The sequence below is a fragment of the Drosophila novamexicana genome, unplaced genomic scaffold, assembly GCF_003285875.2.
Source record: "Drosophila novamexicana strain 15010-1031.04,08,12 unplaced genomic scaffold, DnovRS2.1 tig00000817-arrow-arrow-pilon, whole genome shotgun sequence".
NCBI classification, from domain to species: Eukaryota; Metazoa; Arthropoda; class Insecta; order Diptera; family Drosophilidae; genus Drosophila; species Drosophila novamexicana.
In genome coordinates, this window is record NW_020824827.1 from 2202323 (window position 1) to 2230280 (window position 27958).

The following is a 27958-nucleotide window of genomic DNA, read 5'->3' on the forward strand; positions in this document are numbered from 1 at the left end:
AGACATCTGTGTGAAAATTAATTTGATACGTGTTTTACATTTTTCGCATATTTCAACCCGCATGCAACCCGTTAAAGTTTAAATAAACAAAAGTTTATTTTTGCTGCTTAAGCTCATTTTTCAAGCTCTGCAGTATACAAGAATCTTTGAAGTGCACGCCACAGGCCTAAAGTAGCCGAAAAACACAATTTTATAAATATCGTCTTGAAACTTTGCATACTTTCCTCTTTCTGTTTCAGCCAGTGCATATGTCTGAACTGGCTGAAGCCGACCAGTATATCATGTACCTGCCACAGGAACAATCGGTCGAATGCTAAGTTCTTCAATGCAGTTCTTCCTATTAGCAAGTATTGTTCGCAAAACGATTCCAAGTACGCAATTAAGGCGACTTGGCTTTAAGACAACCTTAACTGTCATGTGCGCTCAACGCATAGAACACAAGATACTTTTAGCCGTAAGTGAAAGCGGAAACTTAAAATGTAGCTATTCATCATATCATCATCATCACTTTACATAAGCTAATTAAAAGTATAGAATAGGGTGCAAAAACGTATTATTTTTCTTACTTTTTTTTCTTCTTAGAAACTGCATGACATAAGACAGTTCTCACATAACACAATATACTATTACAGGTTTTTCAAATATAGTTATCCTGCACCATAATAAACTTACGGCTATATTAGCTTATTCCATAACTAGTGAAATTACTCAAAATAATAAAGTAAATAAGTTGAATGCTGGTCGAACGAAACTGGACACTTCGAATATACAACTTTTGACATCCATTTTTCTCCGAGGTTAATTTTGCGAAAAATGTGCATATACTTGATCTCAAAACTTGAACATCCAAAAATGTCGACTCGTTTCCACCAAGAAGAGGTGAATTTTGTGAAAAGTGTGAAATAGCTCACATTTCAATTTGAACAATAGGTAATAGTTTTTTGCGTTTTTGTTGCGAATGGAATTTCCCACATCAATAGGTCTTCAGTTTGCCAATGACAGAAGCTGATCCTAATGCGAATGGGCATAGGGTAATATAGTTAGATAAAATGAGCAGACTTTTGCTTGTATTTAGATAACTTTGAGGAAACTTTTATGTGTTATTTCCGGATGCTCGATACATTTTGAACGCATTAAAGTTGCAAATGCTTTGGGCATATCCCTGCGACTGGCATTTGAAAACGGATTCAATTTCAATTGTTGTTGTGCGTGGCAATTGCTGTCTGGAGGGCGGGCGTTGCAATTATGTTGGCACTATGAGGCAGCTAGCACGTGTGTGTTGTGTTGTAATTTGAAAGGAAAGCGAAATAAAAGTAAATAATGAAAATAAAACGTTGGCGAAAGGCGCGCAAATAAAAATAAAACGCTCCGGATATAAAACGAAGTGCCGACAAAATGGCTGCTATTTGGCCAGCCAAGGAGGCAACCCCCCCAATTGTCTATAATGTCTTAACTGGACTTCAGTACAATTCTTAGTCAATTAATACAATTGACTAGCGTTTGATATGGACGGCTAGGAGGGGGTTGCCCGACTTAAGCCATAACTCAACGCATTGACGCAGAGAGCGTGGCGTGGAATTTTTGCTCTGCCCGCCTTTTGCAATTTAATTAAACAAACAGATTGTGCTGCGGTTTGGGCCAACAGCAGCAGCAGCAGCAGCAGCAGTTGGTCACTGGGAATTGTAATTTGCAGCGGCAACAACAAAAATGTTGGCCAAGTGCCGACGTGTTGGCAACAGCTCTAATCCGTTGTGAATAATTGTTATTGTTTTGGTTACTCGGTCCGGGGACTGGGGAGACCGGCGAGTTGTGCTCTAAATTTAATTGTTTAGGATTGAGGTTACATTGACGTCCATTGCTGTCTGCCCGCCAGGAATATCGATTCTCTGTAATTGTTTTAAAAACATATTGTATATAAATATCATAGATATGGTACAGATATATAAGCTTTAATGTACTACAGCCGCTGGCTAGGCAAATACACATAATAATTTATAAGTACTTTTGTATCCTAAAAGCAAAATTAAAGCCAGGTGAGAGACTTGCCTTTAAGCACATTGAATGTCCTGGACGGTGGGGCATATCGTGTGTCCTGGCCCCTCACGAATTGTCACTGTTTCGGTTAATGTGGCAAAAGCTTTTGCAGCGACAAAGCAGAAGTGCGAACCATGAGAAAAGCTACAAACGAATCAAAATTAGGCAGATGTCTGGCCTCGACTTCAGAGCCACATCATTCATGATTGAGAATGGAAGCAAAATTTTAAAAATTAAAAAGAAAAGTAAAAACGCACTAAACGCATTTGATTCTCAGCTTTTGCCTGATTCTGTCTTCATTCTAATAAATCATAAAGAGTAACAGAGTAAGAAATATTTGTTTAGCTGATGCGAGCTTCGGTCCAGCTGCCATTGAAAGGCCGTACTAATTATAAAATAAATAAAAACTAGAGCCTTGGCTAGGGGAATTTAATAATAATATTATTTTTTGGGTGATTTAAAGCTAACTTTAAATTAAAAGATTTCGAAATGTATTGTATGTGAATGATTTGAAAGTAAAGCTTAGTTCAACTCTAAGGAAGGGCACACATGTGGGCGAGTGTGTAAGTCAGTAGGTGTTTGTGGGTGTGTGTGTGTGCGTGTGTCGCTTTGTCGTCTCACAGCCAATTAAGCCACCTGAAATAAAAGAAGGGACGCACGGCAACATGAAGACCAGGAAGACAAGCCAAAAAGCATTGAAAGCGGTGCTCACAATCAATGTCTGCTTGGAGCTCACACCCGCATTCACACACACACACACAAACACACACACACATGCACATGCACACACACACTATTAACGAGCGTGTCAGCGTATCGGTGTGCTCGTGCTCTAATGGCTTGGCAGGGTTTTGTAAAGCTCAACTCTGTGTATCATTATCCCTTTTGTTTTGGAAGCGTAAATTGATTCTGAAAGGTGACTTCTAGTGCTAAGCTGTCAAGTTAATTGTGGTCCGTTCAGCCCAGACTCGCCAGGAAAACATGCACAAATACAGATAAGCATATGAGTGTATAGAAAGACGCGCATATTTGGGGCTTTGATTGACTGCACACATGCCTCGGTTTGCGGCCAATTACAGCACATGTAGAACGCAACAGCTCAAAATCGCCGCATGTGGCTTTTACTGCCTGACAGGCGTATCAAATATGTACGACTCCATCGACTGGTGAAGTGTGGTGAGCGGGGCTGGAGGATGTGGCACGTGCGTTATTGGTGTTGATTATCTGTTTCTGTTGCCGGTTTGGCAACCGCACACCTTTGCAGCGACATCATAATTATCATATTTGCATTGCGGCAACCAAATATCTGTCAGTCCATGCAAATCGATTCCCCATTTGTCCGGACAGCGTGTGTGTGTGCGTGTTTAGATGTTAGTCACATTATTATGTTGACCTAATTTGGCCTGCAACCACTTGACGGTCGACAATGGGCGGCTCCTTCGCGAGTACTCCGCGTTTATGGCTACAATTCAACCGCAATTGCCACAGCGCGAGCTAATACGGCTAATAAACTGTACCAAAAATTAAAGCCACAAAGCAAATAGGTGCGGTTGTTGCATGTGGCAAGAACTTATCGGGGCAGGGGCAAGGAAAGGGTCGGCCTGCTGCCCAACTCAGGCATAGACAGCGCATGAACGAAAGCGAGCACAAAACGGAAATGAAACTTATTAAAAGATTTGAATCTAATCGATTTTCGTCCCTTACGCCGAAATGAACTTTGCCGTTGCCAGCTACCAGTTGCCAGTTGCCAGCTACGAGTTACCAGTTACGAGTTGTGTGGCATTAAAGTGGTGCGGTGGTGCGATGGTGCGAGGGGGCGTTCATGGCTTTTGCCAGCCATAAATTTAATTGAAAACCCAAATGGTAGTCTGTCTTTGACAGTGGCGTGGCAGGACGAGGAGAGGCGTGCATGTCCATATGCGGCGTACATATATAGGTTTTATTAAATTTACTTAAGCGTCAAATAACTCAAGCAAATCATTGGCCTTAAGTGCACAGAGTGGACGTGCTGGCTTCACCTGCACGCGCAGACAAATGAGATTTCAAATAATTTGAATATCCAATTGAATGTGTGCACTTATCATCACGCACGCCCACCCCAAACCCACACACATGCGCACACCCAATAAGCATTCAGTGTCATTGCGAGCTCGGAGTGCATGGCCAAGTGTGGAGAGTCACGTTTGCCAACTGGCTAGCGTTTAACATGAATGGCAAGCCATGCACGGCATCAATTGTCTATTTGACCGTAGCTGTAGCCGGGAGCAGACGTTGAAAGACCAGCTAGACAGTTCCCATTTGCAGTTGCCCGAGGGCCGGGCCAGGTTAGGCTGCGTTATTGAAATTCGTCCAAGCAGTAAAAGTGTTTGAGTGCATTCAAACATTCATACACTGGCACTTCGCACTGGCACTCGAATAACAACAACAACAACAACAACTCTGCCAATTTCACTTCAGTTAGCAGCAGCATTAACTTTAAGCCTGAGAGGTTGATTTAGTCCTTTAAAATGCGGCACAACAACATTTAAAAGTCACAAGAAAATGCTTTTATTTTAATGCCAAACAATTTGCCAACAACAAATTAAATGCCAATCAAACTGAAAACTGAACAATTTTTCAGTTCTGATTGCCTTTTTGTTGTATTTGTTTTTTTTTTTTTTTTTTTTTGTTTTGCATAAACGTTTTAAATATTTAACGCACTGCCCTGGATATTATCGGCCAGACACATTCACTCGCAGTCTCATTCAGAATCATAAATATGCGAATCGAGCTCATGGAACTTTATTCGAAATATGGTAGGTATAGTTGATTCGATTTTTTAATCGTAATTACTGCTGCCCGCAAATTATTAATTGTCAATTAAGCGATCAAAATTCAAGCAAATATTTATATTTGTATTTTGCTTAATTAAGACAGACGATAAAAAAGGTAAATATACTTATAATGAAAACTTTCTTTTCAGTTTTCAAATATTTATTATGTATGTCTGCAACTAATTGGTCTGATTTTGATTGATATTTCTCAATGTATGAGCCTTGTATTAAATTTGTTTGGTTACGTTCTTTGCGAACGAAACATAAGCTAGATTTGTAAAGTTTCAATGATAATAACATTTACCCATTTATATACAATAGTAGGAGTATAAGACGCATGTTGATTATTACTTATAAATAGGGAATTATTGATAATCTGATTTGTTTTCAAAAACTCATTGAAAAAAAGTATAAAGTTAATGTTGATATATCAAATAATTATAATCATAATTATGATAATCAACATCAAGAAATGTCTGAAAAACCAACCAGGTGAATAAATACATTTTGTGACATTATAAAATTAATCCAATTTGCAATCTTTTAATGTTATCGAACTGGAACTATTGGCCAATTACAATTTTTCTTATGAATATGCTTGTCTTTTTTATGAACGTATAATAATAAATAATTAAAGTCATCAAATGTATAAAAACCCAAACTGACATATTTATTTGACATGTATTTTGTGAGACAGTTTATTGACTTCCCTGCCTCCTAGAATAAGAACAACCAGTCGGAACTAGTTGTTATATTAGAATTGGAACATATGTATATACAGTTTAGGTTCTGATCGAATAAAAATACCCTACACGAGAAAATATCCATACTAACGGCTTTTGTTCTATGGGAAGTGTAGTGCATTAGTCGTATAACTTGTAAGAAACTATATATATAATTATATTAATTTACTACTCAATTGTAATCAATGGAAACGAAGAGCATCAAATGGTTGGCTATCCTCTGGAGTCTTTATTACTGCTGTGGATTGAGCTGGCCTTTTTGATTTCGCCTGAATTCAATACCATTTATTTAATTAACGTTAAATAGTGGCAATCAGCCACAGCTGCAATACGCGCGCACCCCGACAGCCACTGAATAAATATGTGTGAAAAGACATGTATTGATATAGATGTGCACTACACACACACACACACACACACACACACACACACATGCACACATACTCACATATGTCATTGGAAGGGTAAGAGCAACCAAAATCGAATTGCATGAAACCAAAGCCATAGCCAAAAGGATATGCTGGTCGAGGGCCAAAGGCAACTGGTGCGTGCGCAATTTTTGTTAAACTTGTAAAATTGCAGCGTGAACGAATGCAACAACAACAACAAGAACAACTGCAACAACAATTCAACAGCTGCAACAACTGCTGGCAATTTAATACCTTAAATTCTTTATAAGAAATTCGTTTTCTAATAAAATGTTTTCCAAAAAATAGCAAAAACTAAACAATTGTAATTTGAAAGCACAAATATAGAAACTTTATTTAATACTTGTCGAATACAATGGAAAACACTTTGAAGTTCTGCCAAAAATGTGAATTGAAAGGGGGTAGGACTCTCGTGGGTAGGACTTTTGGATAAGACTCGCAAGCTATCGATTAGGCTTAAGTCGAAAATTGTTCTTAAGTTGAAATTATTTGTTATTTGAAGGGTGGCCGATAGAGACAGACATTTACATCAGCACATCAGGTTGGAGCTACAAGCAAAGAGATACTCCACTGAGGAGCAGGACTTTTGAAAAGGTCAAATGGCTCTTACTCTAAGGACCACAAGGACACCTTTACGCGGGTGTTATCTTCGATTCTGTCCGCCTCCAAATTATTTACTAGGGTGCTACGATAACATTTATGAAAGCAACTGCGAGTATCTAAGAAACTTGAGACTTGTAGTTCGCTAGTTGATTACTTTCTCAGAATGGTTGACAATATATATATTATTATATAAAAGCGTACTCTTCAATTATATACTGGTGGTGCATTTGAATATGGTAGTCAGTGTGCTGATTGTTTCAGTAAGGTAACCACAAATTGTTGTTGCAAACTATTATTGCTCGAACCTAGATGAAATAAATGTAACTGACAAAAAGTCATTGGTAGGTTATTTAATTTAATACCTTAATCGTGTCGAACAGCACTTTCGATTGCATGCCACTTGATCACGTGACTGTAAAAAATGCATTTATCTTTTTAACCGCCGGCAGCTGTCATAAATGGTGGCGCGCATGCAATGGCAATCGCATAAATACTGCAATTAGCTAAAGTTGCGTATACGAGGTGTTGCCTCACGCCACACGCTTGCGTGTGTATTTTATCGCCTGCGGCTTTAAAGCCTTTCATAGACCAACACACACACACACACACACGTATGCAAATATATGCATGTGCGAGTGTACATATAACTGTGTAAAATTGCAATCAAATTCTATAGATGCCATACTTTTGATTGCTTTGCCTTTGTCTATTTGCATCGATTGTTGGTCTGCTTGGGGAGGCTAGCGTGGCAGGTGTTTGGCAGTGCATGTGTGTGTGTGCGTGATGCGTGCAGATTCCAGCTAAGCCGCATTAGCGTCATTCAAAACGCTCATCTAAGCCCGCGGGCCCTTTGCCCAAAACCCCACCTTGCACAACTGCACACGCAGCTGTTTACACTTCAGAGCCCGACGCTCGCGGGCGTTTGTTGCCGATTTTGGCTGGCGGCGGTGCACAAATGGCATACGACGATACATACATATTTAAGTACAAGAACAAGTACAAGCGATGGCGTCGTCGCCGTTTGGCCGTGTTAAACACGTATTCAACACATGCTCGACATGTCGTCTCTGAGTGGAGCTGTTCTTGTTGTTGTAACTATGCATGTTGTTGCCGTGCCTCTTGCCACAGCGGAATTCAGTTTATATAACCAGAAATCATTCTGGTGCACCAAGAGCGTTTCTTGCCCAGCAGCAATGGCAGCCCGGCGCCATGTTCGAGTATTTACTGTGCTGCAGCCCACGGCAGTCTCTAGAGCTGTTCTTCACTCACTCTCTCTCCATATATTTCTCTCCTAGTCTACTTCCTGCTCCCTGAGATTTCTGCATTGTTCGGCAGCATTTCAATTACTACAAATGATATTTCTGTGTGTGTTGCAGTTTGGGATGCGCTGCTCTGCAGCTCCCATCTGTGCTGGTTTTCGACTATTACTCTTCCGTTCTAGCTCTCTGTCTCCCTCTGCCTCTATCTCCCTCTCTCTAGCACTTAAATTTCATTGACTTTTGCACCTTTTCACTCTGATTTTTTTATTCAATGGCTTCATTGCTGAGGACAAATTTTGCCATTTTCCTTGCATAGAAATAGCTGCAACTAGTTTTAGTCATGAAAATTGGTTGGGGGGCTGATTAATGAATTACCTGAAAGCGACTTGTTTGCCCTTTGACGAAAATCGAAATCTTTTGTCCCTTCGGTCATTAAGTTAAATTGTGCGTGTGCGCCATTAAAAGTTTGCCTAGCCTTTGACGTTGTGCTTTACTTTTAATTATATATATATCACTGTCCATCTATACACAAGCACACACACACACACACACACACGATGTCAAAGTGGCCTGTCAACAGCCGTTGACCAGTCGCCCGAGCAATCGAGCGGTCATCGGACCAACTTTTGATGAGGGTTGTCATCGTCAGCGTCAAACAAATGAAAACATATGTAGCGGCAAAAGCAGCACCCACAGCATTGACAAGGACAGCAGCAGCCCAAACGAGTGTCCATATTAATATCAAATGAACTGTGAGCACAATCATGATGTGCCTGTGGTCCTGCGCCACCAAAAATGTGCAGGACAAAAGTTTGTAATGGCATGTGACATCTCTGGCAGGCGCATTGTCCCAAAGCTGATGACACAATTTTACGTTTCAACTTTGTGCAGCTGATTTCGTTATCAAATTCTATTAACTAACTAACTAAATTTTTAGCACACTTTTAGTTTGTGTAGTACGAGTGCTTAAATTATTTGAAATCTGTGTTTATTTGGCATGGAATAAAAATGCAAATGGGCGAAAATGCTGGTCAACATCTGCAGGAAAATCATTAACAAGAACGCAATCATATATTATATATATTATAACGATATAAACGTCGAACCAATTAACGAGAAATAGGTGGCCCAATGCCTGCAGAAATTGTCAAATTGTTATTATAATTGTTACGAATTATATTAGATTATTAAGAAAATTATTATCAATCTCTTGGAAACGGGGTAAGTAACTGATGACTAGGTGGGCCTACGTTGACTCTTTCAAGTCTTTGAAGCTCTTGTAGGTTCTGAGATCGACACGTTTATAGATACAAACAGGCGGGCGTATGGACATATCAAGGATATACATATATATTACGAGCATATTTTTTCATATCGTGATAAAATTAGAAGATCTTCTACAAAAGCACACATATAAAAAGCTTTTCATTTGGCACATGCTTTGAGAAAGTGTAGCTGCTATAAATAAAAGACATATATATATGTATACTACTTATATATACATTAGTTTTACTGAATACGCATGAAAATATAAAACAAGTTCAAACTGAAATGTTGAAACAACGAAATGGTTTCTTACTTTGCTTTATGTGCAGAAAGAATTGAGAATTTCTGTGCCCGATTGGGGCAGTCTGGCATGGCTCCGGTTAAGTTCAGGCCAGTGCGTGCCCTGTTGTTTGCTTAGTGCGGATAAAAAAGTAAACAGACACACATACACACACACACACACATGTATATAGACTGGCGTAACGTAATCAAGGGCTATCGCCTGGTGTACTAGTAAAGAGTACGTATGCAATCTGGTCAAAGCCTTGCCGCCTGCTGCTGTTGCTGCCCGGAGGCCTTTGCCTCTGGTCAGTGGCCGTTGGCATGTTGAGCTCATTCAACTGGTGAGTGCAATTGTCGGTTATTGGCGCCCGAGTGCACACACGAACGCACCTCGGACGAGCAACTGTCGGCCGGACCGACTGACACATTGCCTGCCCGGGACAGGTTGAATCGCAAAGGCACGTCAGCCAACACCTGCAATTGTTGCTGCACGTTGCTTCATTAAGTTGACGTGCATGCCAGAAAAAATGTCTACGACAGTAGCCTCAATGGCTCATTGACCGGCTGGGCGTGGTGGGCAGCTGAGTGGACCAGGAAGCGAGCATTTTATCAAGCCAGCTGGCAATAGTAGGCAATGTTCATATCTTAATTACTGAATGTTTGACTCAATGAACAACCAGTCGGGCAGCGATGTGTGTGTGTGTGTGTTTGTGTGTGTGTGTGTGTGTGTGTGTCTGAGTCGGTTGCAGTTGACTATTATGCCCCTATAGGATAATCACTGTAAACTGTGGCCATTTATGCATATGAATTTATTCAAATCAGGACATGGGCAGGGCAGCAGCACACAGTCGACCCCCCAACCAGCAGGCATTTTGTTTTGGCGCTGACGACGCTAAGCTATTTTGCATTTAGAGCAGCCAGCGCTGAGCCCGAAGCCGTAGCCGTGGCCGTATCCAAGCCAAAGCCACAGGCACTGTCCCTGGCACAGTCGATGCCAAAAGCCTCGTCCTGCGCCCAAATATGTGCCAGTTACATGCATTCGCTATATGCGTGCCTGGCCATGTGTGTGTGTGTGTGTGTGTGGGCAGCTTTGTTCACATGTTTTCACTTGCTGCTTAATTTGCATTTAAATGGTTTTTGCACTTAGGCTATTTCCCGTGTAAATGAGCTTTGTTTGCTGCTGCTGTTGCTGCTGTTCATGTTGTTGTTGTTATTTCCTTGCCCAACTTAACAAGGCAACGCCAGCGGCCGAGCTCTTGTTTTATGTAGGCTCAACTTGCATTTCACCAAGGACGCAGGCCCAACCGCGGGTTCTGCGAGCGAATATTTTGTGGCTGCACATTCAATGTTTTGCCCAGGACTTTGTCAGAGTCGTGGGTGGAAATTCCTGGAAGAAATGTAGTCAATGACCTGACTGTGCAAGAGAGTGTTATATCCAGCTATTAAAGGCTGGCTTTTCCATTAGTTTGTGTCTTGGAACTTGGCCAGATAGGAAGATAATGCTATCAAAGTGTGTAAGCCCTTGTATTCCCTGCCTGCCATATCTGCCAATTTGTTTGCAATCCGAAAAGTCTAAACTGCAATTTAACTGATTTAAACAAAATTGGATTTGTTTAAAATAAAAGCAATAATTTGACTGACTGTATACATACATTAAGATATATATAAATTATAGCGACATGATGAAATCAATAAAATTAAGGTAAAGTATATTTACACTTGTATACACAATATAAATAATTAAATTTATTAATCACTAAATCACTTAAAATTGTGGTCAATATTTACCATTCCGAATGATTGCGAATCTATATCAGAGTTTGCATGTTGAAACGTACACAACAAAATAATGAAAGCTCTGATCTGCTAAAAAGTAATTGCCAAATGGCAAATTTGTATTAGATGCGAAAAACAAAATACAAAATTGAGCGCATATCGGAAGCTGTTTACATTTTGTCTGGCATAAACAAATACGCAACAAAACAAATATTTATCTATGCATACCAGAGCTGTTTATATTTTCTATTTTCGCTCGTTCGCATAAAATGAATGCATGCGGAAAAATAACAAAAAAAAAAATGGTATATTGTCGAATTGTGACATGAGCCAATGCCAGAGCCAAACTGCGTCCTCTGTGTCCTGTTCCTTATGGCTGTGACTGGGATTTAATGCGCCTGACATTTATCATACGCCAAGTTGGCAATGGGTTTATTGATTGCCTGCATGGCTGCATGGACAGTTGCGGGCTGTTGCGGGGTCGGCACATTCAGCCAATTAACTGTGGTACCTACCAGCCACGCCTTTTATGACTTAATAGCTGAGCTGACTTGGATAAAATAAGTATGTCAACCAGCAAACACCAACTGAGCGGGCGGAGAGACCATGTTCCCATTTAGCGCACTGTCAACTTTTGTTGTGGTCACTAATGATGACAGCCGCCCAGCCAAAACATCAACACACACATACACACACACACACACACACACATACACAAACTCGCATACCGCCATACGGTGTCCCTCTAAACATTGTGTGTGTATTGCGGGTGTCTGTCTGCGTTTGTGGCCATTGCCAACTGCCGACTGATGCACAAGCAGTCCGTGGCTCTCACATGACACAATTGTGTAGCCGGACACACATACCCTCACCCCTCTGCCATCCCCAAGTCCAGCCTGACCGCAACTCCTGGCCGGTGCCATATTGTGGTCAGACTTTTGTTGGAAAAGCGCGGCGCGTGGAGCGTCAAAAACAAGCTGATTTGATTGTTTGTAATTAAAAGTGGACGCAGCGAAAATTAAACGAGTATCTACAGGATATACGGACCACGTCCTCTCTCTCTCTCTTTGTGTGTGTGTGTGTGTGTGTGTGTTTTTTAGCTGGCGCATAAAACTTTATGGCCACGTGCCCGGTTCCTGTTCTTAATTTAAAAGTAGAAATCTAATAAAAATAAAAGCGTAATGCTGGTAAAGACTACGCTACGTGCCCGGACCGCGTCGGCGATGTAGGTATATACTACAAGGGTGTGTGGACAAATTAAACCTCGAATGTCTTACAAAAGTTTTCAGGGCAGTGTATTTGCGTTGTGCCTAACGACTAATTGATGCGCCACATTGTCAAAGCCTGCGCTGTGGGTGGGCCTGAAGGGACTTAAGACACTTAAAGCTGGTCCCAAATTGAACCAAAAAGATAGACGCCTGTCAACATATGTATTAGCGGCTGTGAGTAAATTACTGTCGTGGGAATGGTTGACAAAAATACAGCAAAAGGGTGTGAGAGAAACAAGAATAATATCCTGAAAAGGTAATGCAAGGTGTTGTAGCATATAGGTATACAGTTTTTATATTGGTCTCGAAGAAAGTCAACTAAATAATTTATATACTCTATTCATTAACAAATTTGAACTGAAATGTTCAGAAATACATACTTAATACGGGTTGCTAGTGAAAAGAACTGTACGGAAACACATGTTGTTAAACTTAACAAGGTGTTCCAACACATGCCTCAAATAATTACACGTTTACTCCAATAGCCCATACTCATCAATACCACACCTTTGACATGTATTCCAAGTGCCTTGCATGTTCTCATCCCGCCTACTTTTAAATACTGAAGTATTAACACTTGACAAGTCTGCCTACTTATTTAAAAAAACACTTATCACCTGTCTGCAGGTTTAGGTCCTCCTTTTCTTTTCACATGAACGGATTAAATATTTTAAAAACAAAAACAGTTTTAAGCCTATCCATCTTTAAGACTGGTTCTACCTTTTCAATTTTTAACTGGCAAGTCTTTTCTAAATTACATTTTTGATAATTCATTAATCGATTGTAAAATTAATTGAGAGGTAGCATAGAGGTAGCCTCGACAAAAAAAGAAAAAGAAACTCATTTTAAAAACTTTTTCCTTTCTTATTAGCTAAGGTGTCAAAAGGCACCTTTTGGTGGAAAAAGCCTTGGTAGAAATAGTCTTAAGTATTAATAAGCGAATGTAAGAAATTAAAGCACGATTTACTTTAATATTAATATTATTTCACTTGGGTGTTTTTTTGACTACAAATTTCAATTTGTAAATATCCGATTGAAAGCAAATATTCACAATGAACCCAACCACACGCTTTACTCCTTGATGTCTGTGGGTGACAGCCAACAAACTGAGGTAAACCGCAGTCACAGCTGCAACAAATGACATGTTGCAACATTGCAACCATAATTATCTCGACTATTGAAAAATAATAGGGTCAATGGAAATTGCGAAATATTTTGCCAATATTTCGACCGCATTTGCACAAATATTAATCCCAAGCAACTGCAAGTCGAGCAAGTGGAAGGTTTTCATTATATTTTGTAATTAATACTTAAGTCGATTTCATATACTTATTATACCCTGAACCCGTTAAAAATGGGTATAAGGGTATATTGTATTTGTGCAAAATCCAAATGTATGTAACAGGCAAAAGGAAGCATCCCCGACCCCATAAAGTATATATATTCTTGATCAGCAGCAATAGCCGAGTCGATCTAGCCATGTCCGTCTGTCTGTCCGTCCGTCCGCACATCCGTCCGTATGTATGAACGCAAGGATCTCAGAACCTATAAGAGCTAGAGACTTGAAATAGATGTAGATGCTCCTAGTTCCCGCGGAGATCGAGTTTGTTTCCGATAATCGATAACTTACTCCGTTGCCAAGCAATCGATAAAAATCGATATCGATATCCTGTTTTTTGTTCAATTTTGGTAAATAATAAGAGCTAGAGCCACCAAACTTGAGATATAGCTTCCAAAATAGAATATATATATGCATTTGATGTTGGAAGAAGAGGGTTCAGGGTATCCCCTAGTCGGGAGCTCCCGACTAGAACCTCTTACTTGTTTTCGAATATAATAACTGATCCAATAGGCGTCTAGTTGACTTAATTGGACATTTGGAGCCGAGCATTGTTTGCTGCTGAAGAAACAGCTTGTCTGGGCAAATAATATTATTCTTAGCAGAGCTTGCTGGCAACTCAAAAAGTAATCAAAACGATGTGGCATTTGGGTTGCTGTCTGCCACATTTAATGCATTTAAAACGGCCACTTTGGCTGCACGTGCAGTGGAGTGAGAGGGTGATGGGGGGGTGGGCGCGGCAGGCAAATGGCCAAGGCAGATTCAACAGCCTGTTGCTTCCGTTTTCGCCGTGTGCCGGTTCCAGTCAGGACTAGGCCAAAGCCTGTTGCGGTAGCGCAACAACTGCCCGCCCGGATAAAAGTGCGTAAAAGCTTTGCCTCTCTCGCTCTCGCTCAGGGCAGCTGGAAGCTTTTGCTCTCGGGCCGAGGGATTCGTGTGGCCAGCACTTGGATGGAATTGCTACTCCCACGTAGCGCTCGTGTGTGCTTGCCGTCGATATTCCAGCCTCGTCAAGTCTCGGCTCTGGCATTTCAGTCTAGGATAAACGTTTGCGACAGCCACAACAAGTGCGCGCGTGTGCGAACAGCCAAATTTGGAGTCCTTTACAAGCCAATCAACTGAGCAGAGCGGCCGCACTGTAACCGTGTAGTGTAGTGTAGTGTGCCCGAAAGTGAAAGTGCAACCAAGACACACCGGCAACAATGTGTGTGTGCATGTATGTGTGAGTGTGTGCTGAAGTTTTTTGTAAGCAGCTTGCGTACACGGCGGTAATTAAAGCGCGGCATAGCTCCACGAATCCTTTGGCCGCTTTTGATCGAAGGAGCTGCGCGCGTTACTCATGCGGCACTGCGAAAATGTAACTCCACCCCGACCCCATATTTGGATCAAGGCAATCAAATTAACATAGTTTAGTGGCATTTTGTGTAGTGTTTTAAATTGGTGCCAAAGCAAATTCGCGAAATAAATGTGAAGCAAGCAAACGCCACCGATTTGTCCAATTCAATTCAATTACCTACCCAAACGTAAATTGTGTGAAGATAATCACGGATAGAGAAACAACCATTTTGAAATTTTATTAGTTTTGGCAAACGAGCAGAGCAATTACATCTTTATAATAGTTCTGTAAATTGCAGTACAAAAACACCTAAACCTCAAAACCACCACCAACAAGAATTTTTAGCAACAGCAACTGGCACCACAACAACATCGGAAATATGTATAACTTTTGGATAATCGTTTTATGTCTAGGATTACTAGCAACTAAGTCAATAAGTAAGTCAAAGAGTATTTTCAATTAAATCTGAAATCGAAATATTTGCCAGAATTTCGCTTTCGTGCTCGACATCGGATTTTGCGCTCATCTTTAATTGACAATTACGATACATCAATTTTTGGAATTTTTGTGTGACAAGAGTCAAGAGGTTTATGGGGAATAAAGTCAATTTCAGTTTTAAATCGAGTTCAGCTCAAATCGAGCGACGCTTATTCTATTTTTTTTATTTTATTTTAATTGAGTAAAGAGTTTGAAGTACAGCTGAAAGTGCATTGTGTACATTTACAATGCAAAAGCCGATTTAGTTTCAGTTACAATAAATTTTTTTAAATTGCATCGTGCTATCAATTGATTCTGTTGAGCGTTCTTCTATTTACAGAACAAAAGAGGATGACTTGATTCAACCTTACCTTCTACAGAATTAATCAGACAATTTTATGCTTTGCAGTCGGGTGCAGCCGACTGTGCTATACTCTACCTACATAGAAATTGGCGATTTGTAACTCGTGCTCGTATCGCTAATAGCAAACATAGTTTTAGCAGCACTTGGCCTCCAGTTTGGTACTTTTCGGGCATACCCGACTAGGATATACCCTACCCTGAACCCAGCTACAGCTAGCTTTCTACATACCCACACTGTGGGAATGTCTTTCTGGAATAGCTTCAGTGTTTATAGTCAGGCCTAAACAAATGTTCGGGACTGAAATATGACACAAAAAAAGCCTATTACTGATTTCTCAACAATGAGTTTTTAAAATTTTGGGGGAATGGGGCGAGGTACCTAAAAAGTACCATAACATTTTCTAGTTATGCTAATATCAATATATATCGGAAATTATATCAAGAATAAAAACTGATTGGAATATGGAAACTATTTTCCCAATGGAATTTGAACACATTACTATTTTACTATTACACTCCAACATCTTGGACTTATTTTGATTCTTGTCAAAGAAGGCTTTTTATACAGAGATATAATATGGAGGAATGCTTCTTCCGAGTGGAACCCACTTTCTGACATAGTTTCAGCCTGTTAATCCCTGGACAATTCTCTAAAGTTAGTTTTGAAGTCACAAACTCTTAGCTTGTCTTGCTGCTTGCGCATTTTGCTATGCCTTGTTGGACAGTTGGTGATTATTCGAAGATTTGCCTCACCGTCCGACATTAAATCTTTGGCAATGTTTTACATACTTTAACAATTGTCACAGTTTGTAAAGGAATGCTTTGATTCACAAGGCATGAGCTAGGCAGGTGCCTTGCTTTCTGACCAGTTTCTGACTGTAGCATATGAATCAATAGTAAGTGACATTATGGTCTTGACTAGTACAGTAAAAACACTCCCAACGAACATTTCTATTAAGCAGACTCCCCTCGTTGACGGACATTTCCTCTCAAACTTTTATAAAACAGATTACACCTGTCCCGCCTGAAAGCAGGACACTCTTGAGCCGATGAAAATTACGTGACAGTCGCCGTCCGCCCAAGTCAGTTTGCACTGTAACAGATATGTGTGGTATTCTCAACAATAAGAGACATACACTCGGAGAAAATTGTTCCATTTCCTGCAAACTCTTTGTTTATACAAGTTGGCCAAATACCGCAAATTTCTAAATAAAACAAAGGTGCTTAGTTGCTTTAACCGCAACGGCCAGCTAGTTATTTTCTTGTATGCTAAGGTAAGCCATTAAGTTCAAGGCTTGTTTTAGAAGATGGCTTATTTTTCGCTGCATATTTATGCAATTGCTTAATGCGTAATTCGCATTAAGCTACTGCAGCGCAGAACAATTTGAATATCAAATGCCGATTTCAGGCTCGACGCCCACAAGGAGCCTTGGGTTAAGTTTCGGCTGCCTGCCTCAACCTTAGTCAACAATTTATTTATAAAATTTTGCATTTAAGCTGAAATATGCATATGCAAAGGAGGCGCCAGCAAAGCCACCCCCTGGCTAATTGCAAATGGCGCGCAGGCATGCAACCCGCCCAAATACCGCCCAACTCCGCAGACTTTCACATCCGTGTTGCCATGCCACACTGGCCGAGACGTGCTGATTTTCTTGAATGCGACCGACCTTGCCCAATGGAATGTCAAGCAGTTGGTCAGTTGCCTGGTCCTCGATACCTGTCCGCACAGCTGCTTCCTGCTTCCTGCTGGCTGCTGTTGATGCTCCTCCGGCAGCTGTGTGTTTTTTCATAAGCCTCATGAATAATTCAGAGGGCACGCTTCGATTATTTACTTCATAAACATTCTGCTACTGTCGTGCCTGTTTGTGTTTGCACATGCATGCATGTGTATACATATATTTAGAATGCGTTAGTATGCATCTTGGCATTTTATGGCGCGTACAAGTTTTTAATTTTAATAAATTGTTTTGGCTGGCCAAATATTTGCGCCTGCAACAAGCAAAACACTTTTCTGATATGCCCTTAGTTGTTTATTAAGCTGTTAGGCAAGTCGCTGATTGCAATCTGCATGGCAAATTAATTGGGCGTATATACTATATGAATAATTTGATTTGATTACGGAATCAATGAGCAGCTCGGCTGCGGCACGTTAATTACGAGAGCTGACAAGTATGCCACACAATTAAATTTAATTACAGCTTCATTTTGGGGGGCGAAAGTTAATCAAAAACTCAATGAGCAGCTCGTAAAGACAACAACCTGCCGCGCCTCAACCTTTCGCCTCGTATCTATTACACGTTGTCGAGGCAACGTAATCGCTGAAAAATTAATACGCCAAGGAGCAGCAGGCAGCAGCCAGAACGAAGCCAGGACGATAAAGCAACAAGGATCGGTGTATGTCGTAAAGCACGTTTGGGCCATATTAAACCGCCAATGGCTCAGATACGAGGCAGCATCGTATAAAATGTGCCGTTGCCACAGTAAAATCAATTTCAAGTCGTTAAACGAAATGAACCTTATGGAGAGTTTCCTTTCTGTGGTTGCTTTCTTGCGGAAGTGAAAGTTTCACACACACACACACACACACACAGACACACACACAAACAGACCATTAGCAGTTCTGATCGTCGAATTTAAAACACGTCGCCATCGATGGAAAGCGTAATCGAAACGCGGGCTCGGCAACTGATGCGATTATTATTGATTTTTTCCTTAACTAAAATTGGTTGGATTGAATTATTCATATGGGCGGGCGGATAATGGCAAGTGGCAAGAGCCTAATTGTATTGTACGAGCGCCACATTGAGAACTCTCAACTATTTATTTAGCTGAACCACTGAGAAAAGGTCGCACGTGACGTGGCTGACAATGATGTTAACGATTATCATCATCATTGTCTTAATGCTGATTACTGTTTGTTTTGCTCTTAATGTCACATTCAATTCAGAAATTTAAACAAAATATAAATCAATTTGGCTGCATAAACAGAGTGCATTTATATAATTTACATCCAAGCAAATATTGTGTCAAACGCGACAACAGTAGCGATGGCTTCGGGCCAACGCTGTCCTTCACTGCGTATACTTAATGTGCGCACATGTCCATATAAATGTAATAGTTATGAAAGCCAACAGCAGCGGCAGCAGACGCCAGAGATACAATGACAACAAGACGGCAAGTGTGTGTGCTCTGTGCAACCTCAATGGCAGGTCTAGCCACAGGCAAACTCAAGTTGTGAACACACACACACACACACACACGTTCACACCAAGAGCATATATAGTATATAGGAGGACAGGCGGGGCTGGGGCTGGGCGATGATTTCGCCTGCAGCTGTCTGACAGTCAGAGCTGCCTTGCTGCCATGCTGTCTGCCTGGCTAGCTGGCCCACATTTGACGACTTTGACATTCCACAAGGATCCGTCGCCCCTTGCTGTGATTTTGACTTGTGCAAAGACGTTTTTGGCATATCTAATGAAACTTATTGGCCGACAGCCACTTGAATGGACTAACTCGCGACTTTAAAAGTCGATGCAGCCAATACATAAGTATTACGAAATCGTCTATAAATTGTTGCCGAAATATGAACGCCATGGGCAAACTTTTGCCGGCTTACTGTATCGAAGTTAACTTGAGCGTCTGAAATCAGATTAAAGTAAACATTGGCACACATGGCACCCGGCCTGCGGCTCCGGCTGCGGCCCTAATGCACGGCAATACAATTTGGCTAGGCTTGCAGGTAGCAAGCATTTGGCAAATGACTGGAACAATTTTGCACAATTTGGCACAAAGACAATCAAAAAGTTATAAAACAAGCTTCGGCAAAGCGAAAACAATGGAGAACTGCGGCCAGAATTCCGTAAAGCCCCAATGCCAAGTCACCAGCCCAGCCAGAGCCTAAATGATGCTGAGCGGGAATACTGTATTCTACGGAGCTCTGGCGTGTGTGTATCGAGCTGTAAAAACTTTGGGCAAACTTTCTGTTTTTTTCCTTCTTTTTTTCCTGAACGTGTTACTTGTTGGCATTCGCTTGTTGTACCTGGCTGGCATTGCGCATACGCCACGTGGTGTTATTATCAGCCGCATCAGCGGCGCCGTAAAGTAAATGCAAAGTGTGCAAAGTCTATAAACGAGCGTCAAACTTAAAAGCCCTAGGGTGGCGGCGACTTGGCAAGGACGTTTAGAGGCTCGGCAAGAAGAGTGAGAGGGGGCAGACACACAAGTTTATCGGCAGGCAAAGCACAGAAACAACTGAGCCTATCAAAAAGTTGCTCATACGACAAATTGTCACTGCGTTGGCAGCAGCGTCGGCAACGGAACATGGAAAACGAATTTTATATTTCAGCTTTTGCTATTATTTATATTATTTATGATGTTTTGGGCAATGTCGTTAAACTGCGGCCATTAAAAAGGTTTTCCTATGTGTGGGACAGATGTCAGCTGCTTGAAGGCGGTACAAAAAAGGAAACTCCTACAAAACAATTATGCCTAAGTGCGGTGCCTTAAATATTCATGAAGCTGACAAAAAAATTCTAAATGCTTAGAATGAACAGAGCACACTTTTAAGGCGCCATCGAGCACTGTTTAAAGAGCCCTTCGCAAATGCTATGATATACAAATTTGCTGGCAAAAAATGCTCTACATAAATGCAGTTCTCAGCTATTTATTGAAGCGTTGTTGTGCAGTCAAAAACATTAAACTGAAAACTATTAAAATGTCAACAAATAATTAGGCATGGCAGCAGCTGCATAAATCTGATGGCGTCTTATTGCCAAATCCGCCACTAAAAACGAAAAGGCGGGCGGAAACTGCGTAGCCAACGAGGCGTTGCCATTGAAAATGGCCATAATGTGACACTTGGGCCAAATCGCGCAAAAGTTGCCAGTCAACCATTGCTGCTGCTGCTGCTGCTGCTGTCTCTGTCTGTCTGTCTGTGCGAGTGGCGAAAGAATGAAAGCACTTTATCAAAACGGATTTACGTAGCCGAGGCGAAAGGAGTTGCCTGCATTTGTCAAGGTTGCGCCTGGGTCTCCTTATTTTTTTTGCAATCATTTCTTTTTTTTTAGTTGCTGCCTTTGCCCTGACAGTTTTGTAATAACAATAAACGCAAGAAAAGAAATCGATTTACCATTTTTCACTCAATTTATGGGTTTATTAAGAGTCTCAGGCAATGTGGTTGCCGCCTTTTGTTGACAGGGCAAACGCGCCCTTTTTTCAAAAACAAAAAGTGAGGGTGCCAAAAAAAAAAAGAACTGTATGATTTTTATTTGATTGCTGCTGCCTGAGGTTTCGGCTACGGAAAAGTTAAATCTCTAGCCTGCTGCTTTGAAGTTGTTCTTGCGGCCGTTTTAATGAGCCTTATTTAGGCAGCGAGTGGCAGGACGGCAAATGCAGCATAAATCCCGGCTAATTCAACCCAAATCAAGAAAATGCGTTGGTATTGCCGGCAGACATTTGTTACCAGCAGACCTGAAATAAATTTCAAAATGCCATAAATTGGCAAATGGCACGCAATGGGTCAGCCCAAGCTGACAAACACTCAACAACAACAACATTGTGGAAATGTTGTGCAAAATCGAATTCTGCTGGCCAAATGTAAATAGACTCTCAGCAAACGAGAATCGGCAATGGAATGTGCTCAAAGCGGGACTCAATGCTGCGCAGCGAAGCGTTAATTATTCAAGCATATAGAGCAGGGCGGGGCAGGGCAGAACGATGAATCCCGAGCTGGAGAAGCCTGGGCATAAGCCGACAAATTTTGCGACGCATTCATTACTGCCCACAGTTTGATTTTTGGCACAAAGTTTTTGGCTCTGGCAGAAAACTTTTAACAAAGGTCGGCAGCATTTTAAAGTCAAACGCTGCCGGCAATTCATGCAAAATGAATGAGGCTTGCTGGTTAGCAATGACAGCAAGTTGCGGGATTTAAGGGATTTACCCAGATGGCCAAGCAGGCCGTTCTCAACCCGAACAGACCAGCACAGAGCAGACCAGGTTCAAATTGATGATGCATAAATTTGTGCCCAAAGAGTCTGGAAATATTCTGCCCACTAGTGTGGCGTGTGGTCAAGCCAAATAAACCAAAACAATACACCTAAATAGCCCGAACCATTGTCATTTTGGTACCGAATCTTTTCCAAGTCTGCAAGATATTAAAAGTTTCAAACTGGATCGGTAAGGGAAATTCTGCTTCAGTACGTGTGTTGTTCTTAAATGATATACAGTGTAGGCCAGGCTTAAGCTTTCAGTGAATATTTTATGCTCACAATATTGCAAATAAACTTCAATCAAAAGGTGTGCTTCGTTTTACAAAAGTGTCCTTTGCACTGTATAATATTTGCATACCATATTTTCAGACTATCTCTTGTGCAGCTGTCAAAATAGTACGTGCAAATATTACATTACGTTCAACTTATTTAATCATTTGTAAAATCCAGTTTTATAAATTTTACTGCCCTAGCTGACTAACAGATCGATTTGTGATCAACATACAGCCCGAAAGCTAGGATGCTTAATTAGTGTAAGGTCAGATCAGATTTTGGGAATTTCCACCTACAAGTGTGGAAAATTGGTTGAACCCTGTTTGCATAAACAATTTTGTATAATATCCGAATATTTTGAAGATTACTTTCCCATTAAATAACTCACTTTTCGACCGATTCCTTCTATAAAGCTATAAAATATATTAGTGGGATATTTAAGCAGCAGAGTTTAACTAATAAATGCCGAGTTTTTCATACAAACTGAGAGACTTCTTCACATAGAAATAGAGAGACGGACGGACAGACAGAAGGCAGGCGTAAACGAATCAGTTTTATTTCATCCAGTCGCTTTATAAAGGAATATAATACTGTTTCCTTGATCAAATGTTTTATTTGATCTAAGAGCTGTTAATTGCTAACATAAATATTGCTCTTATATATTTTTTTCATATTTTATTTGGGTTAAATGGACCGTGGCGTCACGGCAGAAAGTGTCACAGTACGAAAGCTGTAGCCTACTTTCGGGCTCAAACTTCTCTGCTCGGCAGTTTTTAAAGTGTTTTTATCGTGCAGCAAGCAATGTGAGCAGCCATAACAATTTAATCACTGCCAAAGAGGGGGACGATTTCCAGCCCAGTTAGCATATGTATTTTATTTTATTGCTGTTACGCACACCCCTTCGTACACCCGGCACACACACAGCAAAGCTATTTGGCAGCAGTAGCCAAAATTAATTAAAAACGCAGTGTATGTGTGTGCGTCGGTGTGTGTGTGTGGACCGTGTTTGTATGTGGTGGGAATTAAAACAAAAACATGTCTAGGCACTAAAAACTTTATTAAGTCTCAGCAGTGAAGCGAAAAAAAATTACATATAAAATGGCCGAAAAAAGAAACGACAGCCACGCTCTCAAAAGAGTAGCGAATGCGGAGTGAAAAGTTAAACATAGGCGGAAATGTCACACATACAAGCCGCTCCCACATACACCCACACGCACACACGCGCACACACACACACACGCGTGAGGACATAACAAGTTGGCAAACAAACAAACAATAACGACAGCAAATGTGGAAACAAAGGGCTACAGAAGTTAGCTGACGATGACGTCGACGTCAACAACGACGTCAACAGCGACGCCAACAGCGACAGCGACTGCGGCAGAGTTTGGCTTGAGCTGGTGGAAAAAAGTAAACTACACATTTTTATTATGCAAAGAGGACGCAAATGAAAGGCAAATGTTTTTGTTTTTTCCACTCGGCTGCTACTACCATTCACGTCTATAAGTGTTCCTGTGTGTGTGTCTTACACTTTCTATTGCTGTGCTTGTGTGTGCGCGCTCACTTGAAAGTATGTATTGTTAACGGGTAGCATAAAGGGCTGCCAAGCGCGCGTCTGTGTCTGTGTCTCTGTGTGCGTATGCGTCTGTCTGTCTGTCTGTGTGCACTAAAGTAGGCAATAAAACACTAGCTTTGGCTGCAGAAATCTAAGCACGCCCACAAACACATGACATACAATAGCATAAGCAGCTGTGTTATTGGGCCATTTCCGACGGGCGCTACCATGTTTGATGAACAACAAATATGCCCCAAATAAAGTGTTATTACTGAAAATTGACTCCGTCGCCAGAGTTGTGTGTGCGTGTGTGTGACAAACCGAGCTATGCTGCGCTGTGTATGATAAACATTGGGGAAAAGTAATTTTTTCGGATTGCATACCCCCGACATATATGATTTCCAATCAATTTTCTCAGCCTGTACAATTTCAACAAAACATTTTGATTTGGCAGTTTGCTTAAGACTGAGAGTGTTCGACCAGGAGATACATTAAAAACTACATTCTAGCTTCCTTCCATACACACATACATAAAAACACATATTTGTGTGTATATATAATATAATATAATATATAATATATATCCAAGAAGTGAAATTTTTTAGGTATCGAGGTCTTATAGTTTTCGAGTTGGGCTTAAAGAAACAAGTCTCAAAATAGATTTTTATCGATATATCGTAAATATTAGGAAATATCGAGAAATAAGATTAAACTCTTATGATATAGATGAATTTATATTTAAAATTCACACTGGGCAAGACAATATTGACTCAGCTGTAGATGCTGACTAAGAATATATATAATTATAAGTCGAAGATGTTTCATTGTGCTAGATTGGGGTCGGGGCTTCAAGAGTCGTTTGTGGACAATTTCCACATCTGTAAGCTAACAGAAATAAAAATGAAAAAATATTTTTGTAAGTAAAGAGTGAAATCGTGCGTGTATAAATATTTTCGTTTCGTTGTTATTGAAGGATTTTACAAATAAGTTCATAAGTAAAATTGATTCAGGTGGGAACATTCTTAAATGTCAAGCTTTATAAGTAATTAGTATGTTTTCTGTATTTATACACCTGAAACAAAAATATAATTTTATAATTAGCATGTCATGCCAAACATAATACAGACCTAGGTACTTATATACTTGCCAGTATGGACTAATAAGTATAATAAGCTCTAACTTTCGTAAAATTGTTGACCCAGGTGAACAGCTCGGAGAGGTATTGATAAATCAAGCTACAAATTTTAGTCTATATAAAAACATTGAAATTAAATTCAATATACTCAGCGTCTGCTTGTCTTTGAAATTTATGGATAGCCAGTCGGCAGAGTGCTGAACTGAGACGAAGACCAGCCAGACAGCTGCCTAATTAATTTGACCGACTCTTCATGTACAATGCTCGAATGTTGCTGCTGTAGTTAGCTCATAACGATGCGGCTTATGTGTATGTGTGTGTGTGGGCGTGTGTGTGTGGATGAGTGTGTGCGAATTTGTGCGTAGCGGAAAGCCAGTCATTTGTCTAACCAACTGCGTGTGCAATGAGCATGGGCAACGTCACGGACTTGAGAGCATCGTGTGTATCGTTTGTAGCGTGTGTCGACTGTAACTGCGATGATTTTGCGGCTCTTAACAATGCTTAATACCTGCAGTTAATATGCGGTAGGTGACTCGGCGAAATGGCAGAAACAGCTACTTCCTCGCAATAGCTGCTAATGAGCCCATAAGTTGATGATTTAGCAGCTGTTGCCGCCCATAGACACGCCCATGCCAGCCTGCCCGCCCACTCACACACACATAGATACTTAGCATAGGTGCGAGCCTAAGGGTTGCGTATGAATAAAATATTTCATGCGTCAAATTCAATTAATATTATTAATGTAGAAAGCTTATGAATATGCGCCTTGCCGCCTGCCTGAGATACTTGACTTGCTGCTTGCGGCGCACGCGGCGTATACGTAATGTGTGCACGTATGCGAATGCGAGTAAGCTTGAGTCGAGCTCGTTTTGACGCTTTATTAATTGCCACATTTATGCAGTTTAAGCATTAGCCTAGCTTTAATTAACGCCAGTCGAGCTTTATACTAAAGCACGCACTTCATTTGCTTGGCCGAGAATTTCTTGAGCTGGGCGTGCGCATTTAAAATTCAGAGCCAAACACAATTCCAAATGCTGTCTAAGCTGCTTAGTATTCTTGAAGCTGCGATTGTATTCTTGCTGTTATTTTTGTGCTGCTTCACGCAACAATTGGCAGAGCTCAAGAGATGGCAATCAAGAAATGGCAGACCACAGCCAAATCTCAGCACTGCTCAATAATTGTATAGTATTATGTTGGGAGGAAAAGAAAACGAGAAAGAAAAGCTATCTTCGGCACGCCGAAGATCTAATACCCTTGCAGACCCAACCGTATCTACGAAGCACAAGGAAAAGAGTTAATGCCGAGCTTGGGCAAGATATCTTGATAAACAAAAACGGTTTTTTTTATCAAAAACATAGTTTTCGACCGATCGTTCATATGGCAGATATAGTAGTCCGATCCCGCTTGTTTTTGACTTATGTGCTGTTTGCAACAGAAAGAGATACTTCTGCACAGTTTCATAAAGATAGCTTTAAAACTAAGGGACTCGTTCGTATAGAAACAGACACACGGACAGACGGACATGGCAATATCGACTCGGCTGTTGATGCTGATCAAGAATATATATACTTTATTGGGTCGCAGATGTCTCCTTCTATGCGTTACACATTTTACGACAGAATTATAATACCCCGAACCATGTGCTCTGTCGAAGCATACGATTTGAAATTGAGCAACAAAATTCGTCCAGTGTATTGATGCTGAATATGAAAAAAGGTCGCGAATTCGCTCTCCTTTTCAGTCGCCGACGAAGCAACTACGTGTAAGTTGTCTGAAAATTTATTGAAAATTTTATATTTAAACTTTCTCTTTTGTTTGCAGGACCGAGCTCAAAAGATCATGGACGCTATGATTCTTTCTGACATGGAAGAAATTGATATGCAAGTCTTTTGGCTTGGACTGTTTCGCTAAATGAAGGACTTTCAAGGCAGGACCTGTTTGATTGGGATGCTGAATCAAATATTTCCGGAATTTCGACCAAATTGTTGCCAACAATAAATCGAAAATTGTTTCTTTAAATAAAAAAAACTAAACCTAAGTGTCCGAGCTGTAAACAAGAAGTCGAAGAGGCAATACGTAATATTTTTATTTACACTTAAAAAAATGTAACACCAACACCTGGTAATGGCAAACAGCCAATAAAAATATGGAATTAATAAAATTGAATAAAAAATAATTTTGAAATGTCTTTGTTTTTACTCTGGGTAAATTAAACAGTTGCATAAGAATTAAGAACAAGCGTTTACGCTGTAGTTAAAAGGGGTCAAAAGGCGGATTATCAGTTTAAAATGAAAAAATAACTGCGAGCGTAGTACTAATGCACACATGCATATGTGCCTACATACATATCCATATATAAACGTACTCCTGCGGAAGTACGTCGTTTTAGGACCGGCGAAGTTATATCGTTTTAAAGCGACATTATGTCGAGGTGTGGACAACGGCGGAATTATATCATATCTCCGCGCGGAGATATGATATAATTCGTTTTCCAGCGACATATCTCCGCCGCTGTAAAAACGACATACATATCTCCGCCGCTCTAAAAACGACATACATATCCCCGCTTGAGATATGACGTTTAAAAACGACATAACTCCAGCGCGGGAGATATGACGTTTAAAAACGACATAACTCCAGCGCGGGAGATATGACATTTAAAAACGACATAACTCCGCCGTTGATCATGGCGAGATTATGTCGTTTTCCAGCGATATACATATCCCCGCTTGGAGATATGACGTTTAAAAACGACATAACTCCAGCGCTGGAGATATGACGTTTAAAAACGACATAACCTCGCCGTTGATCCTGGCGACATTATGTCGTTTTGAAGCGACATATCTCCGCCGCTCTAAAAACGACATACATATCTCCGCGCGGAGATATGACGTTTAAAAACGCCATAACTCCGCCGTTGATCATGGCGAGATTATGTCGTTTTCATGGCGAGATTATGTCGATCTAAAAACGACATATCTCCAAGCGGGGATATGTATGTCGCTGGAAAACGACATAATC

The 27958-nt window shown here is 40.7% G+C and overlaps 1 protein-coding gene across 1 annotated transcript in view; it reads left to right on the forward strand.

Annotated features, from left to right (window-relative positions):
- Positions 1–15465: 15465 nt before the first annotated feature.
- Positions 15466–27958, forward strand: part of LOC115764145 — a 57825-nt gene continuing 45332 nt past the window's right edge. The window contains exon 1 of the mRNA XM_030707021.1: positions 15466–15584. Coding sequence (XP_030562881.1) covers positions 15527–15584 — 58 coding nt within the window. The 5' untranslated portion in view covers positions 15466–15526. The remainder of the gene's footprint in view (positions 15585–27958) is intronic.